At 40.2% G+C, this 16,604-nt stretch overlaps 1 protein-coding gene across 5 annotated transcripts in view; it reads left to right on the top strand.

Moving 5' to 3' along the window:
• The window catches only part of AFF3 (ALF transcription elongation factor 3), a 578,761-nt gene that overhangs the window by 465,530 nt on the left and 96,627 nt on the right, over window positions 1-16,604 (top strand). For all 5 annotated transcript variants that reach the window (XM_086701326.1, XM_086701328.1, XM_086701330.1 and 2 more), the window contains one exon: window positions 13,668-13,708. In XM_086701326.1, coding sequence (XP_086557452.1) covers window positions 13,668-13,708 — 41 coding nt within the window. The remainder of the gene's footprint in view (window positions 1-13,667; window positions 13,709-16,604) is intronic.

Raw genomic sequence — 16,604 nt, 5'->3', positions numbered from 1 at the left:
GTGGAATAAAAACATAGGAGGTTTGTGCAGCCCAGCACCACTTCCCTGGGTGCATTTTTCTTCTCAGGATCAGCTTGGTTGATGCTGGAGTTCTTGGCCTGTGAAAATTTATTACCCACAGAGTCGATCTGCATTCAGGCGGCCAAGTCTGAATAAATAGAGTCATTGTGCTTGTCTGGGATTTGTGGCCAGAGTTCATCCAGTCAGCCTGACATTCACATCCCAGGAGATTCATAAAAGCCAACACCCTGGTATGTGCTCTTGAATCCTGCCAAACTTGTGTGGAATTATATAAACAGGAGTTGAAGCAGTAATCAGGACCAGGTTTGAGGGGCAAGGCTCCAAAATCAAGTTTCTCCTACATTAGAAATGAACTGTATTGGAGATATTATTTGCAGTCAAACAAGAGCTAAAAAATTTTTACATAAGAGTCATTCTGAGAATAATCTTGAATGCCTACTAAGCGCCAAACATCGTGCAAGACACATTAGTAATATTCATTATGATAAATTAACCACAAAAATTTAAAGTAAATTTTAAATGCCAGGAAAAATTGTGCCCTCCGTGTACACACACATACACACACACACACACAAAAGCATATATTACACTTAATAGCAAAACAGAAGAAAAGGAAGAATAGTTTGGTTTTTTTCTGTTTAGTCTTGCATTAATGCTATCCCTAAGATAAATATCCAATTTAGTCATATTGATGAATTGGTATCTTTTTAATATAGAAACAGCAATAACTCACATTGATAACTACTTCCTGTCAGGTCTTTGTCATCTGTATTTAAAGTAATCATGTATTTGAAACTTCTGTCTTAGTCAGTGAAAACTCAAATGGTTGGCAGGAGGTTTTTATTGATATAATAGTCCTAAAACTTAGTTAAGTAATCATACTTTATAAATAAAATTTTATTGTCACCAGAAGCAAATGCAAAATTTCTTTAATATGGCCAATTTTATGGTATTTTTAAATCATGCCACTCTTCATAAACATTTGTGAAAATCATGAGCATAAGTAGAGATATCCAAAAATGTAATTGCTTTTGTTTCATGTTAATGAACAGTAGTTTCCAAAATTGAAATTATCAGCTGATTTAAATGTCCCTGAGCACAGATGTACAAAGGCCCACAACCCTATCTCCTAAAATATTTTCTCAGACCTCATGTGGGGGACCCAACTGAGATTTATGTAGGTTTAGTTGTGCCCAACCAACCTGGACCATAAGATGTGACTAATTTCAGTTGGAAGGCCCTGAACAGAAATGCAATAAAGGAGAAAATTACATAAAAATGAAAAGGTGATCCATTAAATTTGGGCAAACATACTATTAACACAAAAATAGAGAATCATTGCTTTGTTAAGTTCAAGAATTCATAGAGGAGCTACATTTTTGAAACTAAGCCAAGTTTTGTTAATGGCGGATATCAGTACCAACAAAATAGACTCTCTATTTGGAGAACAGAAGAAAGGCCATGCATCACGAGTTGATAGGCATGTTCTTCTCAAATACAGCTGCCGGCAGAGCTCCTGGTTGGCAGAGGAAGTGGAATTCTCCCTCCAGAGGATGCAGCTATTTAACTCAGAGGAATAGTCCTTTGTCCTGTGACTTTAATGGTTTTTATCTTAAATAGCTTCTTCAGAAGTATAACCATTCAAGAGTGGATGCTCCTTGGAGTATATGCTATCATTCATATCCAGGCTTGAGTAGTTTCATTTAGTAAAGGATTTACCTACAGTCATTCAGGTGTTTGGTCCAGATATGCACTTGGAAAGTTTTTTTTTTTGTTTGTATTTTTCCAAATCTTCTCCAAGTGGGGCTGGTTATCTCATAGCACAGCCTTTCTCAGGAGACTCTCTTAGCCTGTTGTTTCTACATGGAGCATAATCATTTGTGGTAATTCAGCACCCCTTGGCACTTGCCAGTTCCATCCTGACCAGATCTGCAGCCAACAGGTTGTGCTGAGTGAAAGAAGACCATCTTTAAGAAGCAGACCAGACAGTTCCAGAAATGCCAGGCCACCAGACAGTCCTTTCCACACTAGAAAAGAGCAAGTTAGCCCAATGTCACTCTGGGGAGGTTAATTCATCGTGTCTCTGGGTACCACTTCTTTCAACTTGGACTTCATTCTTAAAGGTCCAAAGCAGTTCAAGGAAGAGTATGTTGTAAGATTACAACATGTTAGATATGAAAGCACTTTCACATATAAACTCTAAAGCAGTGGTCTCTTGAGAGGTGAAAATCCTAATACTAATGGTAACACATTCAGAATCAATCTAGCTTTCTGATATGTTAAAAAATTGGTTTACAAAGTGCCATTATAAGACTCTTTCTTAACCATTACAAACCTATTTTTAACCTTCAAATATTGCTATTTTGTCTCAGTGAAAAAGATGTTTAAGTGAAACATAAAGCCAGATTTAAGATTTTGGTTCTTGAAATACAGGTCGCATTTATAACAAAACCATCAAAACATTTATGTGACTCTCATTTTGTCTTTATACAATAACAAAGTAACATTTATACCTCACACAACTTAGTCCCCAGTTGCATTCATAATAATCAAACACCTAGCAAGGCCAGTGGAAAATGAATGGGTCTCCACTAAAGCATTGTGTTGAGGTAGCATAAAGATTTTGTTAAAATCTTTAAAAGGTATTTGGCAAACCCAACAAAGTAGGAAGTAACTAAACCCAGTATCCACTTACTGTACCAAAGGTGAGAGTTATTAACAGGCCATCACCATCTTTCGCCATGCTCATGGTCTGGCCTGCACTGAAATTGTTCTGTGAGATGAGTTCTAGGAACATATAGATGACCAAAACTATGATAAGCAGGCCACAAAGCCATGGGAGAACGTGCAGGGCTTAGATTGCATCAACTCCATACTCCAAATTTAACTTTCCATTCCCAATAACCAGGCATTTAAATCCACATACTACCTGTAGAGTATCTCCAAGTTACTCAGATATGATGGTGATTCTTGTTTGTTTGCTTCCCCTTTGAAATTGTAGATGCTGCTAGATAAGCATGTACACACACACACTCACTCACTCGCTCACTCACTCTCACCATTATGAGAATTGACAGCCACACTTGGATATTCCACCATCATCCTGCACACTGGTAGGGCTGCCCTGTTTGCCTAATGAATCCTCAGTGATCTCTGCACCTACCTAGACCTGACCCAGGCAGGCACTTCCTTTATATATGCAGTCTGTCATGGTGAGCTCTGGAGGTCAAAAGAATTCTTCTCCAGAAGTTTCTGGCAAGCTCTGAGATAAACAATATGCTTCTATCTATAAACTTCTTGAGGAAAAGACTTCAGTCTCAGAAACCTAAAACCCTCCTATCTCCTTTGCAAGCACCTGTCTAAAAGATGACTCCTACACTTCCTCTTTGATAGCATCCCCGCAGGAAGCTTGTCCCTGTGTGTGTTAGTGTCCACTCAGCACCCCACCAGTTCTCTTCACACTGATACTGGCAGAATTCCAAACTCATCTGATCCCCTTCCCTTCACCCTCTGCCAGGAATAGTCTGCAGTGAGGCAGAAGCAGGACTGGGGTGCTCTGTGGTATTTCAGTGGCCTGGTTCCATTACTTACCACCTGTGACTGTGAGCAAGCCACCCTTACTGAACCCCTGTTTCAATATCTTAGTGTAACTGGACAAAAATTCTGAAGTGGATTAATAGAAAACATTTTATATTAATATATGTATTACTATAAAGCTACTAAAGTACACATTTTCACGTCCTTCCCCACCTTCTGCCTCTTCTCTCCCTTCTCCCCAGGAACATTCTTTTTTTGCATTGCTGGAACTTTTTAAAATGTCTATTTAGTTATGAAAGAACAGGAGTACAGGAAGAGGCCAGAAAAATTGGTTTATATCAGAAAAGGCGGTTATAGAAGAATAGAGCCAGAAGATAGGAGGAAGAAGAGAGGAGAAGGTCTGGATTTTTAGAAGAGAGTGTGAGGAGGCAGGAAGGAGGCAGAGAGAGGAGAAGAGAGACAGGGTCACTGCCACACCGTGTGGGACTTAGAAAAGATGACTGATAAAGTGGAATGGGGTTTAGAGTGTGTTACAGTCTAGCTCCCCAGCCCTCTCTTGTCAAGAGGCTTTGATATTTACCTTACTTTTCAAGACTGTCATGGAATATTCGTGTTTCTTTCCAGTGAAACACCATTCTTCGACTGGCCCCAAGACTGGCCCTGATGTATTTGGGTTACATGTAAAATAGGGATAGATTCACATTGAATTGCTAATGGTAACTATCATCCCAGTGGAGAAATGGAGGTTGTTTTTTATTTTGTTTTTATTATTGTTGTTTGTTGTTTTGCTTGTTACATACATGTAATTTTTTCTCCACTGCACACATACCACTTAAAACAGTTGAAAATTATAATAAAAATTAGAAGCCTGGAATTTAAACATACATCCTGATGTATGTATGGCATGCATACAATGAAGATGATATGTGAAATCTGAAGGTTTAGGGCTAGATATTACATGTTATTTGCGTGAGTCTATCACCTCTCTCCCAAGGCAACTGAAACATTGTGAGAACACAGGTAACAAGAGAACCAAGCCCCAGTTAATGGGATTAATTAAATTTGTGATTCTTTAGAGGAGAAAGATTCTTTAGGAGGAGAAAATACTTATGTTTGGAACAGAAGGGTAGAGACTGATAACTTACCACGTCTCCAGCAGGGGTCACAAATGGTCCCTTATTTAGTACCTTGATAGAAACTTTTACTGAAAAACACCACAAGGAAAAAGATTAATTTCTTATAAGGAAAGTGTTTTGTTTCTAACAAAATAATAGCACAGCAAAGATTTGTCAGATCCTTTTATTGAAGAGGGTAATTGACAATTGAAGGATGGTGGCTGTTTAAAAGCAAAATACTGCCTTGTTCATTACTTTAAAACAAAAACAAACAAAAAGGAACACTGAGTTTACAATTATACTAACAGAATCTTGAATAAATGTTAGAATCTGTGTTAAAGACTAAAGCTCAGTTGCCAATTTTGAGTCCTCATTCTCTGCACAAATGCTTCTGGAATGAGATGGAACTGAATGAAAGAGATGAAGACTAATCCCTCATCCCTTAGGCGTTCAGGAGAGGTACCAGTATGCTTGGTCATCTGGTGACATTATATTTGCCAAGCATTTGTGTGCCCTGTGCTGTTGGTTAGACATTGTACCATGGTTGTTCAATAATGTAACTGGGGCTTACTTCCTGTCCTCAAGGAGCTAGTGTCTAGCCTCCCTAAGTCTGGCCCTTTATGGGGTAAGTGTCCAGCTGCCCCCGGTGGATGCAAGTACTTGCCATGGGACAGCAATGCCACATCAGCTGAAGCGCAGGTTGTTCCTATGACCTCACTTGGGGCTGCGTATCAGTTCTGCAGCCGCCACCTTACCCCCAACATTGTGGTGAATGCTACTAGCCTCATGCATGGCCATGGGTCTTCCTACCATTATCCTTGCACTTCACACTGACCTCTTACCACTCCCACACCACACCTGTCCCACAGATCTCCTCCAGGAAGCCACTGACCCATAATGTTGCCCTTGTAGCAGTCAATATGGCACACTGTCTAGGGTGCCTTGTATCTTCCAGGCCCTCAGTGGAGCCACAACCCCTCTGGGAGGAGTCTGATGTCAGTCACTGTGAATGGGGGACAGCACCCATGGCATGTGCTCACATTGTCCCCACACCTTTCCCTTCTCTCTCCCAACTCCTAGCGGCTGCCCCAGAGTTTTCATTTGTGAAGGCAAAAGCCCCCAGGGCAGAGAGGCAAAAGGGGCTGCAAGTGGATGTCACAAATTGTTCAGTTTATCTCCAGTGAGTTTAACTCCAGCATTATGTCCAGGAAATGCTCAGTGAAAACAAGCATGTCTCTCTTAATCCCTCTCAGAAGATTCAAATAGCCAAATCAGGACTGTCACTGACAATCTGACCTCAGACAAGTCCCCCAAATCAGTCAGTTGGTAACAGGATCCAAATTATGAGATAACGTTATACAGCCCAACTTCACTGATATCGTCAACCCTAATCAGCCTTTTCCATGGGATAGAGTAGATGCTCAATAAATGTTTGTTGTTGTCTTTATGGAATTTCCAGTAGACATAAATAAATCTAAGCAATCCCGTGTGGAGGGAAAAAACTAGTCAAACTTTCTTCCAAGAGGAAAGTATACCCTAATTTTTAAAGAAAGTGAAATAGAGAAAGAATATAAAGTTAAGAAAAAAATGTATTTCAACAAGTCTCTTAGACTAGCGCTGTGGCAAATAGTGGCAATATGTCATCTCCAAAAGTTACCTTCTCACCCTGTGAATCCCACAGCAAGTGTTGTCAGTTGCCGGGAAGCCCTTTCAGATGGAGGAGGAATGGACTAGGGTCTCCACCTTCAGTGATCCTCAAGAAGCTGGAGGAGCCAAGATGAGAATTCTCACAAAACAAATGGCAAACTCCCCCAGAAAGAAAAGAACCCAGTGCTAATCCATGTTCTGGGCTAGGAGTTCAGAGAGAGGAAGGTCAACAAAAAGCATGAGTGGTCAAGGAGCACTTATAAAAAGGTTGAGCTAGACCTCAGATTAAAGGCAGAATCTAAACAGAGGAGCAGCTGGAAAGAGAATGGGAAAATGACAGAAGCATTGGCTTGATTTAAAGGAACAAGAATCCAAGTGATTTGTCTGCTACTGACCCCATTCTGCTGTCTGTTTTCTTTATTGACAAGTTCCTCAGCCCCTGAAATTCTGTCTTCTAATCCTGATCTCATTTATATTTGTGCAGACTCATGTTTATTAGAGCAGCCACACAGCCCAGTGTGCCCAGAAGAGCAGGGTTCTCTCCTGTTTCCCCTGCTCCTATCTGCAGAGCATCCCCTTTCATTCTCCAAAATGTTCTTATTTGGATCATAAATTACATTGTCATCCCTGACTCTGCCTGAGTCAAAGTCTATTGAACAAAATGCTTCCTAGACAGCATTTCTGAAAATGCACAATGCTCATTATTACAGAGGGAAAACTGAAGAGAGTAAGACTTTCCTTTGTCTTGCATATATTACCAAATGGGTTGAAAGCAACAAAGAAGCTCACAACATAAAAAGTTAAGAGACTCATCAACTAGGACTCAAATGGAAAGTCAACAGCGTAAAAGTTAAGTTAATGAAACATAAAATGTGTTAAGAGATGTAGAAGGAAATTAAGCAGTGAAACAAATTCATAAATACAAGTCTCAACTTGAAGAAAAATGGCAAGAAAAAAGTAAGGCCTTACTAGACAGAATTCCCATAAAGATACATGAATCCAGTCTAAAGTTCACAGCATGCATCAGTAACAGCAAAACACAGATGAACTAAGATTATCTGCTATGGTATTTTTTCAAGTAGCTGAATGTGGATACAACATCCTAACACAGGTGAAGCACAGTGATTAAAATCACTGCTGCACAGGTACCTGCTTTATTGTCAGTATAATAAACCTGACACTGTTCATAGAAAAGATGGAGGTCACTCACATGTGGATGGGGAAATAAAGATGTATTCTAACCAGTTGAATCCTCAACCTACTTCTCTTAGAAGGAGAGCAAATTGTAGACCAAAAAAATTCAGTCACATATCTCCTTTTGACTTATTTGCCAAAAAGCTATTGATATTTTATACTTTGTTGACATTTAAACAGCTTCAATCTCATGTATCCAGCTATCTACTCAGCCTCTCCACTGGAACATCCCAGAAGCACCTTGAATTTCACACACCCGAAATTAAAATCTACCTTTGCCCATATACCTGCACCAGTGGTGCCCATCCTGATCAGTGGCTCCTCATGCTTACCAGGTGCTCAAGGCAGAAGCCTGGGACTCTTTCCTGATGTCCTCCCCACCCCCCCCCCACCAAGTCTGCCACATCCCACCCATCACAAGTTCCCTCAGCTCCGCCTCCAGAACATAACACAAACTCTCTCTCTCTCCATCTCCAGTGCTACCCTGCCCTTCCCCTGCCTCCGTTGTTGCAACAACCTCAAACATTGTCCCTTCCTGCTCAAATCCATTCACCGCACAGAAGCCAGAGTGATATCTGAAAAATATCAGTTTTATTGCCTCACTCCCTGCTTTTTTTTTTCAATTATAGATTCACCAGAAGATGCAAAGAATGTACAAGCAGATACCATATATCCTTCACCCATCTTCCAATAATGTAAATCCTTCAATGACCTCCTATTGCCCTATGGATAATATCCAAAATCCTTAATTTGACCTCCAAAGCCCTTGGGATTTGCCCCTGTCCCCACTTCTCACTGAGCTCCCCCATGGTGTCCTTCATATAGTTCTGCAACTGAGCAAGGAACTAGGCCAGCCTCAAGCCTTTGCTCCCAAACTGTCCTCCCTGCCAGGAGCCCTTCCTTCCCCACCCACTCCCATGTCTCTGGCTCAGTAACTTCTTTATCCTGCAAGCATCAGATTTTTTGTGCTTTACTTGGTTAGCAGGCCCTCCCTGACCATTCCAAATGAGATCTTCATATTCTGTTTCATAGCACCTGTCCATTTCAGTCATAGCCCTTGTAATCTAGCATGTTTAAGTGTGTTTAATTTTTCATGTCTGACTCACGCTAGACCCTAACTACAATATGGTGAGGGTTTTGTCTGTTTTGCCTGTCACCTAAGCCGAGCCCAGTAACTGTACATCATAGGTACTTCAGACCAAATTACAGAGCTGTCCACGTGTTAGTTCTGTTTCTATCAAGTAAAAAAGAAATTGGATCATCCTGAGACCCTGCTGAATTTCAGCCTGTTCCTTTCATTCTCCTCCCCGCTTCAATATCCATAAACTTGTTCTATGCACAACCCAATTATAAGAAGGGCACTTAATTTCCTCTTTTGAGTTCCCTCAATAACAGATTTTGACTGGTAATTCATTTAGCATACATTGAAACCTGAATGTCTACTGATTATGTTCCAAAACACTGAACTTGCTGTAATAAAGACAGAGAAAAGATGTCATCTTTTGAGGAGAACCTGGAAAATTATTATTTCTGGTGGAAAGCTTGTTTTGTCTCATAGACTTATGCTTCAGAGTCATTCGTGAATGAGTAATGAACTCAGGAAAGATCAATGAAGTATTCTCTGAACCCTCTCAACCTATTTTGCTGAGAACAAAATAAGAGGAAAGTTACGAGAGGAGATGATGATTTAGGAAGAGAAATATATGGTCGCTGTAATGTACAACTCTTGAAAGAAGGAAATTGGGCAATTCATCTAGTTTACTATGAGTAGTTTTTCAGGCTTCAATCATGAGTCACCTAAGTAATTTTTTTTCTCTGCTCTTTAATTGCAATGTTTATTTATTTTATTATTTTCCAAGAGTGAAGTAAAACAGTATGCAAAAGCCAAACTACTTTTAAGAGAGGAGGCAGTAAAAAAAATTTTTTTTGTGGTCTTTGCCTTGGTATATGACATACAATTTCAATCTAATGCCATAAAGCTATGATTTTCTCAAGGAATTATTTAAAATGTTTAAAATACTCTCATCTCTTTTCTTGATGGATGATGAGTCATCCTCTGTAAAGTTTTTAATGATGTAGAATAAACTGCAAATTAAATAGCATAATCAAAACCAGGCATTGAAAATAATGGGACAGGCAATCAATGATGCTAAATACTGCAGTGTTAAGTGGGTGGTAACATGCATTGTGTGGACAGATTGGAGAGTGACGGTCACAGAAAGACACTGCTTAGTGACTTGGGATGACTGATGTCTAAGCCTTCATATGTCTGTGACATATGTCTAAACCTTTTGGCTCCACCATCACATCCATCTGGTAAAGGAAAGAAACCCCTGCTCCAAGCCGCCAATTCAGCTTCTGTTAGAGATCTCAGTCAACATCAGTCCTATGGACTTGCTCTCAACAGGTGCCAACCACCTGGGATGCATCACTCCAGTGATGGTTGAACAGCTGAGTTTCTCAGTTTTTGTGTTGCTTTTGCTTTTGCTCTCTAAATAACTTTCTTATAGGCTTCACATCAAAAAGCACTGTGTTTCCCTACCACAAAAGTCAGTAGGAAGTATTTGGAGGCAGGAGAAAAAAGAATCAATACACTTTTTTAAACATTGACTGCCATGGCTAGAGGAAACTTCAGATGCCATGTTAGAGATTTCTGTTGAACTTTTGGTCACATCCCTTATGATTTTTGTTATTCCAGGAAGAGTCAGTCTCCAGTGCCTCCTGCTGAGATGATGTTAAGAGACTGTACTAATAATGCATGCCATCTTTCCTTTGGGGAGTTCCAAATTCTTTTTGTGTATTTAGCCAGAGTCAAGAGTAGAGAGTTAAGTTCTTTTCAAGTACAGCTGCCAAAGGTGAAAGCCATCTTGATGAGTGATAAGGGAACCCTTTAGGAGACAAACGTGGGAACAGTGATGGCTGCCCATCACCTGCTGGGTGCTTTTTGTGGGCATGCTCCTGGGCTGGCCCTCTGGGAGAGCACCAAGAAAGGAGCATGAGAGAAGGAAATACCTGTCCTCTGAGGCTCCAAGTCTTCCTCAGGCTTCTCACCTCTTTCCCCATGCCTCTTTCTACTCCCTCAGTTGTCCTCGCCAAGACAAGCTGTGCAGATATTCTTCTTTTCTCTCTTGACTGATTATGTGACACTGGAATGCCAGGACATTTGGGCCCTAATTTGCTGGAATCCAGGGGAGAAGGGGGAGGCAATAACCCCTTAGACTGTCCTCAGTAGCCTGGACAGTGACTGACTGGCTCCCTCATCATTCCCTTCAGAGAAGGAGAGGGCAGTTTGGAAACAGACATAGGTTGAGGGCCAGACTCAAGGTTGCCATATAAATGAATAGCAAAACCTCTCCCAGAATGTAAGACTTTCAATTCCCAGTTTCACAGACCTTAAGTTTTTTTTTTTTTTTTTTTCTTAAATCAATGTGGTTATGTCATTTGTGGGAATTATCTAAGTTCCTCTTACTCATTTATTTTCAGTTCCTTTTGCCAGGCCCAGAGGCTAATGTTCCCTGTGTCACTTATTTCAAATCTGACTTTCATTCCTACTTTGCTACAGTGTTTCTCTGTAGAGATACCCTTGTCATTTTAAGGGGACATTTCCTCACCGTATAAGTGAACTTCCTGATCTTTAAAAGGTTTTAGCATCCCCGACCCCAGGCACTAAATGCCTGTAGTAATCCCCCTCATGAATATAATACAAAGAAACTCCCCTGCTCAATTCCAGACACTTCTGGGGTTGGGAGTAAGGGGTGTCCTGATTGAGAACCACTGCTAGAGGCTTGGATAGGCCTTTGCTCTACCTCCTACTCCAGTATGACCAACACATCTTCTCCCTGCCCACATCCCTCCTTGTCTTTAAAGTTCTGCTCAAGGGCACCTGGGTGGCTCAGTCAGTTAAGCATCTGACTCTTGATTTTGGCTCAGCTGTGATCTCACAGTTCATGGGATCGAGCCCCACTTCAGACTTCCATGCTGACAGAGCGAGCCTGCTTGGATTCTCTATCTCCCTCTCTCTCTGTCCCTCCCCTGCTTGCTCTCTCTTGCTCTCTCTCTCTCTCCCTCTTTCTCTTTCTCTCTCTCTCTCTCTCAAAATAAATAAACTAAAAAAAATAAAGTTTGGAGCACCTGGGTGGTTCAGTCGGTTGAGCGTCTGACTTCGGCTCAGGTCATGATCTCACAGTTTGTGAGTTCAAGCCCCGCATCAGGCTCTGTGCTGACAACTCAGAGCCTAGAGCCTGCTTTGTATTCATTCTCTCTCTCTCTCTCTCTCTCTCTCTCTCTGCCCCTCCCCCACTAGTGCTCTGTCTGTCAAAAATAAATAAATGTAAAACAATTTTTTTAATAAATAAATAAAGTTCTGCTTAAATATCAGTGAAAAGGATTCCCTGATTGAGTCATTCATTTAACATCTACTCAGCAGATATTTACTGAGCACTTGCTAACAGTTCCAGGCACTGTTTGAGGAGCTGCTGATCCACCAGCCATTAGCTGTCCCTCAGATGGGCACCTTCCTGATGCTGTCCTACCTTAACCTTTTCATTTGCATTTTATTTCCTAAGTGTCCTCAAGTCATCCCTGGACCCCCGAGTGACTTCCTACCTAGGGATTGAGCTTCCCTAAGACGATGACTACTTATTCTGCTTTTGTTTTTGTCCCTCCTGGAGGCCAGTATAATAGTTTCTACACAGTAGGAATTCAGTAAGTGTTGGACTGACTGATCCAGGGACATGCAGCTACTACCAAGGGTGTATTTCATTTCTGTAATAGGGATGATGATACTAATGTGTCAGATTTTTTTTCTAATCTGAAGATTCTATTTAGTCTGTTGTCTAAATGGAAAGAGGAATAACATGGGAAACGTTTTGGTGTCCCTGGTAATTAATAAACTTGACATATGTAGCATACATGGTGAAAATGAACTGTATGTACTCTTTATTTTCTAGTACACCCTGAGTGAGCCTTGGTCTAAGAGGCCATGCTTTGATCCCCTCCCAATTATAACTTCTGAGACAGAGAACAGAGTATGACCTTGGCCTTCTGAAGCCTCAGAGTATTAAGTGATAGAAAGCCAATGTACAAAAATTTAGAATAGCCAGACGAAAAGAAAGTGATTACAAACATGAGAGAATCTGATGGATAAATGGCAGCCTTTTTCTCTTAGTTTTTGTATTATGGAAAGTTTCAAAAACATACAAAGATGTACAGAATAATATACTAATCCCCCAGTGTGCTCATCACCTAGCTTCCACAGTTACCAACCCAAGGCCATCATGTCTCATTTATAAATGTCCATCCATTCTCCCTTCCTTCCAACTGTACTGTTTTAAAACAAATCCCAACAATATATAATTGTATCCATATTTCAAAATGGATCTCTAAAAGACACTTTTAAAAATCACCACAATATCATTACTATGCCTAAAACAAATCAGTAATCTCCTAATACTCTGACTCTTCCAACCAGTGTTCCAATTTCCAATTGTACTGACTTTTTCAATAAATCTAAAAACTGAGTAAAAAATTATACTTTCGGGGCACCTGGGTGGCACAGTTGGTTAAGTGTTCCAAACTCAGCTCAGGTGTTGATCTCACAGTTCGTGGGTTTGAGCCCCACGTTGGGCTGTCTGCTGTCAGTGCAGAGCCCGCCTTGGATCCTGTACTTCTTTCTCTCTGCACCTCTCCCACTCATGTGCGCGAGTGTGCTCTCTCTCGCTCTCTCTCTCTCTCTCTCTCTCTCAAAAATAAATAAAAAAATTATTTTAACTACACTTTCATTGAGGAAGAAGCTACAGGAAACAAAACATATTTTTTTCTTACAGGAAAGTAGAATAAAGCAATGGTAAAGGTGATTTCAGAGTGTAAAAATGAAATAGGTCTGAGCCTCTCAGGGTCTCTAGAGACTAGTCTAACCTCACCTAGAACTCCGTGCCTCCCCGTTCGCGCCCTCTGGTGGCAGGTGTGCGCTGTGGGTTTCAGTTAACTGAGTAGCGTCCATTTCATAACATGACGGGTCTCTACTATGTTGCTAGTAGTTTAATAGCTGGCCACATGGCAAAAACGTGTGTGACACAGGTTTTTTAAAAGTGTTGATTGAGTACATAATTTAAAGTCAGAATATTAAATAAACATCTCTGCCCTTCCTTCCAGCAGGCAGCCCAGAGAACTGCTCTCCACGCTCTGTCTGACAGGTACATTTTGTCATTTTTATGAACTATAAATTGCTTTATGAAACATTGAGCCCTATTTATTGTGGCATATAATTCATAATCGGATTTTGTCCCTAAAGTGTCTGTGAACTGGGATGTTAAACATTTTGCATGCTTGAATTTGTCATGCATGTGTGGAGTTTATTACTGCAAAAATCGCCTTGTTGTATTTCATAGAAAGTATGAAGAATCCCTTGTTGTGCAATGAAACAGGAGACAAGAAACTTAGAGGGAAAGATCTGAATGGTGCAGTAAATTCTGAACTTTGGAATTGGTTGCAATCTAAGCTCATTTTTCAGCAATAAGTACTTCATTCGTTTTGAGATGTTTTCTTCAGACTTTTTCCATATCATTTCACAAGAGCTGTCTGTCTTTTGATGAAATCCTCTCATGAAATATTTTGTGCACATAACCCAGTTCATGGTCCTGAGAGCCTGACTTTTCCCTCCTCACTTTGGCTTGTGTTTTTGGACTTGTGTTATTGCGTGAGATATATAAATCTAATCAGTAAACACACTTAAGCTGTATTTCACATCGTGCTCTGCCAGAAAGGCTTTATACAGATAGCTGAACAGGGATATATAAAGTTACTTTCAGGGATGGACCATGCCCTTTTTGTTTTGATTGGTTTTTAAGCTTTCATTTACTGAGGTTGCGGTGTGTGTGTGTGTGTCTCTTAAAGAACTGTCAGGAGGCGAAGATGAAGCCCCAGTTTCTCTCCACAAGTCAGGCTTTTACAGTATTAGAGCCAGCTGCAGGAGATGTTACCCTGGCTGGCTGGTGGGCACCTTAGCATTAGCTAGCTAACAGTCACCACCTTCCCCTTCCTTCTCAGTTCTTTTTTTTCTTTCTTTCTTTTTCTTTTTCTTTTTTTTTCTTTGTGTGTGTGTGTGGAATGAATAATAATTGACTGTGTCAACTAGCTCAGTTCACTGCTTCTCCAAGGTAAAACCTGTCACTGAGGCAAATTATCTGTGCACATGGGTGAAAAGCATTTCCTCTATGGTGGCAGGCTGAGCGTGAGTATTTTTATTTCATTTGAAAAGCCTTCCCCATGACAACCACACAAGCCTGTGTGCTGTAAGAGTGGCTGCCACAGGATTGTCTACAATTGCTCCTGGGATTTTCACAAAAGCTGATAAACTGTACTGCTTCGGAGTCTATTGGTACGAGACTCTGGATCAAAACATTTAAAATCTGACACATTAATTCCTTTCCTCTACATACTTCTTTTTTTCCTCTTTGACTTATTAAGTAAGAGCTTCCTTCAACAAAATGCACTGATAAGCAAGCAAAAGCCCTCAGATTACAAGATAATGTTATTGCCATGGTTAGATTTTTTTGGGGGTGTACTGACAATGTTATAAAATTAGATTATGGTGATGGTTTCACAACCTTGTAACTATACTGAAAACCATCAAACTGTGTTTTTTTAAATGCATGCACATTATGGTATATAAACTGTATTTCAATAAAGCTACATATATAGGCACAAAACATCACTATGAACTTTGGTAGAATGAATCAAAACCTATTTTAGGAAAATAATTGAATTCCTTTGAAGGCATGGCTGCAAATACAAAGACAAGTCATCAGAAACTAGAATTGATACATTCTAAGACTGCTTCCCAAAAGATACGTGACTCTGTCTTGGATAGAAAATGTACATGGATTTTAATGATAGCAACACTATTCCCCCTTGACTTTCTTCTGATATTCTAAAACCCCTCATCAAACCCAATAGTTAGTCAACCGGTAAGTTAGCATCTTAGCCTCTGTTGATTCTGTAACCGGTAAGATCAGAATACTGTGAGGAAAAAAAAAAAAAAAAAGCCCATTCCCTGGAAACAGAGAAACAGGTTCCCATTATAATTTCTCTTCTTTTGAATTTTCCATCTTTAAATATAATAGAGCATTACCCCCTTAAATCTAACGTTTTTTTCTGTTCAAAATTGGGGGAATTCGGCTCATTTTAAAGTAATGAGTTGACTTTGCCATTCTAACAATGCAATCGTGTAAAGCTACCTTCTCTGTGCTTTCTCTATTCTATGTTTTCCACTAATTTGGGGCCACACGAGTAATAGATGTGAAAGGTATGTGTAATCATTTAGAGATACAATTTTAAATCCTTTTTAAAATAAGAACTTAAAATACCTACTGAGTTAATTGGATTTATATTTTCTATTTTCTTAAATTAGGGAATGTTAACTTACCAGGTAATATGTCATTTTCTAGCACATTACTTATTCTGTTGAATAAACCAGTATTTTCTAGAAAATAATGAATATGATTCTGGGACATACTCCTGCGTGTCTTGCCTAATATTCTGTTTGTCAGAGGATCCACCTCAGGGTAGGAATAGAATTGAGTAAAGATTCCCCCCAAGTCATGACCTTCCCAAGATGGAGATCTAACCCCAATATCCCTGACTACTTAGAGCCTGGTATTAATCTATTTACAAAAACTCATCTGTTTTACTAAACAATTTTTTTCCAGCCTGTTGTCACTTCTTGATATAAAATTCCATAGCGATGGGGTACCTGGGTGGCTCAGTTAAGCATCTGACTCTTTTTTTTTTTAAATGTTTTGTTTTATTTTTTGAGAGACAGAGCATGAGCATAGGAGGGGCAGAGAGAGAGAGAGAGAGAGAGAGAGAGAGAATCAGAAGCAGGCTCCAGGCTCTGAGGTATCAGCACAGAGCCCAACGCAGGGCTTGAACCCAGGAACACAAGATCATGACCTGATCCAAAGTTGGACACTGAACTGACTGAGTCACCCAGGTGCCCCAAGCATCCAACTCTTGATTTTGGTTCAGGTCATGATCTCAGGATGATAATATCAAGCCCCATGTTAGGCTCTGCACTAATAGCACAGAAGC

This window comes from Puma concolor, chromosome A3 (assembly GCF_028749965.1).
Source record: "Puma concolor isolate L17-30 chromosome A3, mPumCon1.1.hap2, whole genome shotgun sequence".
In the NCBI taxonomy this organism is placed as follows: Eukaryota; Metazoa; Chordata; class Mammalia; order Carnivora; family Felidae; genus Puma; species Puma concolor.
The sequence above is the reverse complement of the archived record's forward strand: the minus strand, read 5'-3'. Positions and strand labels throughout refer to the sequence as shown.